At 40.8% G+C, this 2,763-nt stretch overlaps 1 protein-coding gene across 1 annotated transcript; it reads left to right on the top strand.

The window, feature by feature from the left end:
- Positions 1–1,648: 1,648 nt before the first annotated feature.
- LOC135436348 (uncharacterized) lies at positions 1,649–2,491 on the top strand. Its single transcript, XM_064693923.1, has 2 exons — positions 1,649–2,134; positions 2,194–2,491. Exons 1-2 carry the CDS (start codon positions 1,799–1,801, stop codon positions 2,425–2,427), a joined length of 570 nt encoding a protein of 189 aa, XP_064549993.1. The 5' UTR covers positions 1,649–1,798; the 3' UTR covers positions 2,428–2,491.
- The last annotated feature ends 272 nt before the right edge of the window (positions 2,492–2,763 follow it).

The raw sequence follows: 2,763 nt of genomic DNA, 5'->3' as shown, positions 1-2,763 counted from the left end.
AGCATCAATGCAATTACATATGAATTGAAGCTCACTCAAACATCAGCGCCATTCACTTAGGGGCATAATGCACTTTTAGCCCCTCGCCGTTCTACATGTCAACTGCATATCCTTTTACGCTTGCCCCCGTCTATCATACGCCCCGTCACTTGCTACTTGCCACTTGCCACTTGCCGCTTTATTGTGAGTAAATTAAAACGTTTGGCTGCACGCTTGGATTTAATGAATGCTTTTCTCGTGATTACAATTCGATGCACTTGAGCCGCTGTCGGCACACCCCAAAGCTTAAGCCGGGTTGCATCTGGCACAGCCACAGGCTTCAGCTCATGCATTTGTCTAAGTCACATCAAAGCCCCGATGTCATATTCATCGCTCTACCACTCTCCTTATGTTAAGTGGCGCATAAGCGTGGCTGTCGACGGCATTAGAGGCAATTAGCCCGACACAGAGATATCACAAAATTAATGCTATTTATGAAAAGACAAGTGCGCAGGCCTGGAGGAGGCAATACCACATATACCACATATACTAAAGTGTATCTATAGATACACTATGTTTCGACATGTGTGTGTGCTTGTTAAAATTAAATTTGTATTTCCCCAGCTCGATATTATTATAGCCATTCAAAAATTAATGTTTCACATTGTAATAGCTAGCTTAGTTGGCAAAAACTATTAAATCTGCTAGTTGGCAATGGCTACTCGTTAAATATAGTTTTAAATTTGAAAAATATAGCTTTTGTTAGTCTTTGTTTGCTTTGTACACAGTAATAACAAAAAACAGCGAAGAGTGCATAAGTCAAAGGTACCCGAATGGAAGACACCCTGTAATAAGCTGTGAGCGCCTTTAGTACGTACTTTCTTATATACATACATAAATAGACAAATGTGTTATTTAATAAACTTAGTTTTAAAATCTTCATCGTATTTCTTTTCATGGGTTCATCTTTTTGTATCAAGCAATAAATATATCGAAAATTAATTTTTTGTGTAAAAAACTTTGTAGATTTTCAAGCTATCAGCAAGCTTTTTTCCAATATATGACAAACTTTGATCAGCATAGGACTGTTCACGTCATAGAGAACTTCATAAACGATCGGTAAAAAAAAAGTATTTTGGTCAAAACAGTTAAGCGGTAATTTCAGTATGTTTTTCACAATTTCGAGAAAGCTTGTGAATATTGGACTTATATTTCAAGGTTAATTAAAGCGGGAGGTAGAAAAATCGAAAATATGTTTTTGAGTTGTGTGTTAAATAGATAAATATCTCCAAAAGAAAAAGATATTTATAGATGGAAAAATTTTCAATGATTATGAGAACTTTTAATTAGTATTTGTAGCATCAGACAGACAGCGGGACATGTCCTGTTACACCTGCTCATCTTCATTATACCCTCTTATCATATTCTAGGGTAAGACAAGAGAAACAACGAATTGACCGTACGACTTGTAAAATTGAACAAGCGCAATAGTGGAATTGGTTAGGTATTCAGGAATTTAACACTGAGTCTATGTATGAGCATATGCTTTCTCTTTGCTTTGTTCATCCGTGATTCTGGAATATCCGTAGTCATTGTGTTGCTTTGACTTTCCAAATAACGTTGCCAATTTTACTTCGACTGTGGCACACATTTGCACAGCTGCATTCAATTAGTGCCATTGTCGTTATCTATTGACAAGTGGAGCAACGCTCGAACAAAACTTCAATGTTTCTGCCAAGCATTAGACATTTGGGCCATACAACTGACGGCTGTCGCACGAGCCAGCAAATTCTGTGCTGCACTTGTAATTAATATTAACATGAGACTGTTAATCTGGTTGTGTTCGCTGTGCTTCGTTGCCAATAATGTCGGTGGCATGTTCTTTGAGCTGCCAGGCAACACAGCAGCAGCATCAGCGGATGATGGTACTAACGATGACTTCCTAGGCGGAGCAATAAGTGGGCTAAGCCGATACTTTGGCGGCAAGGCAGACGCTCCTAGACTGAAGCCTGTCAGCCAGCGCAGAGGCAGCTCTAGCCCCGAGACAGCAACAGCCACGATGAAGCCATCATCGTCGGGATTTTTTGATGAAATGGAAACATCTCTCGAACATGCAACCGACACGCTCGACGGCCTGTGGCAGCAATTCAGGCAGGTAATGCAAGTAGCTCAATCGATGGTGCCGGTAAATAGTGAGCTCTTCGTGCATTTCAGGGACTGCTGAATCTGGTGGACAGCTTTAGCGTCGGCGATAATGATGGCAGCATAGACATTGATCAACGCAGTACAACGCCAAAGAGTAACTTACAGCAGCTGGGGACAGTAAGCAGCTGGCGTGTCAAAACAACAACAACAACAACACAAACAGCTGTGCCGACAACAACAACCCCAACAACCTTGCGACCAGCGACTGAATTGGAAACGCCTTTTAGCACGCCGCTTCCATGATGACTTCTAGCACAAGTTCTGGATTCAACTTCTCGACTTTAACACGCAACAAAAGATCAGCTTTCATTAAAATTTATAAAATTTTTATCAAAAGAACCTACTCGAATTAATACACAGCCTACATCGACCGTGGGTAAACACCTTTTTTAAATATTTACACAGCTGTTGGCCAAAAATATTTCACATCGCCGCAATCAGACTAAGTATAAGCACTCTGTCATTTTCGATAGCCATGTTGAGGTGTTGCTTGAATCTAGCTCTGTTGTCGCTGACAATGCACGTGTCTCTGGTGCAGGTATGTGCCGAAGCGTAGAGCAACTGCCTAGAAGGCGAGTA

Source organism: Drosophila montana, unplaced genomic scaffold, assembly GCF_035044405.1.
Source record: "Drosophila montana isolate Dmon_TW-CO22-7 unplaced genomic scaffold, ASM3504440v1 contig_3733_1, whole genome shotgun sequence".
NCBI lineage: Eukaryota > Metazoa > Arthropoda > Insecta > Diptera > Drosophilidae > Drosophila > Drosophila montana.
Note: the sequence above shows the minus strand (reverse complement) of the source record. Positions and strands in the feature narration are given on the sequence as shown.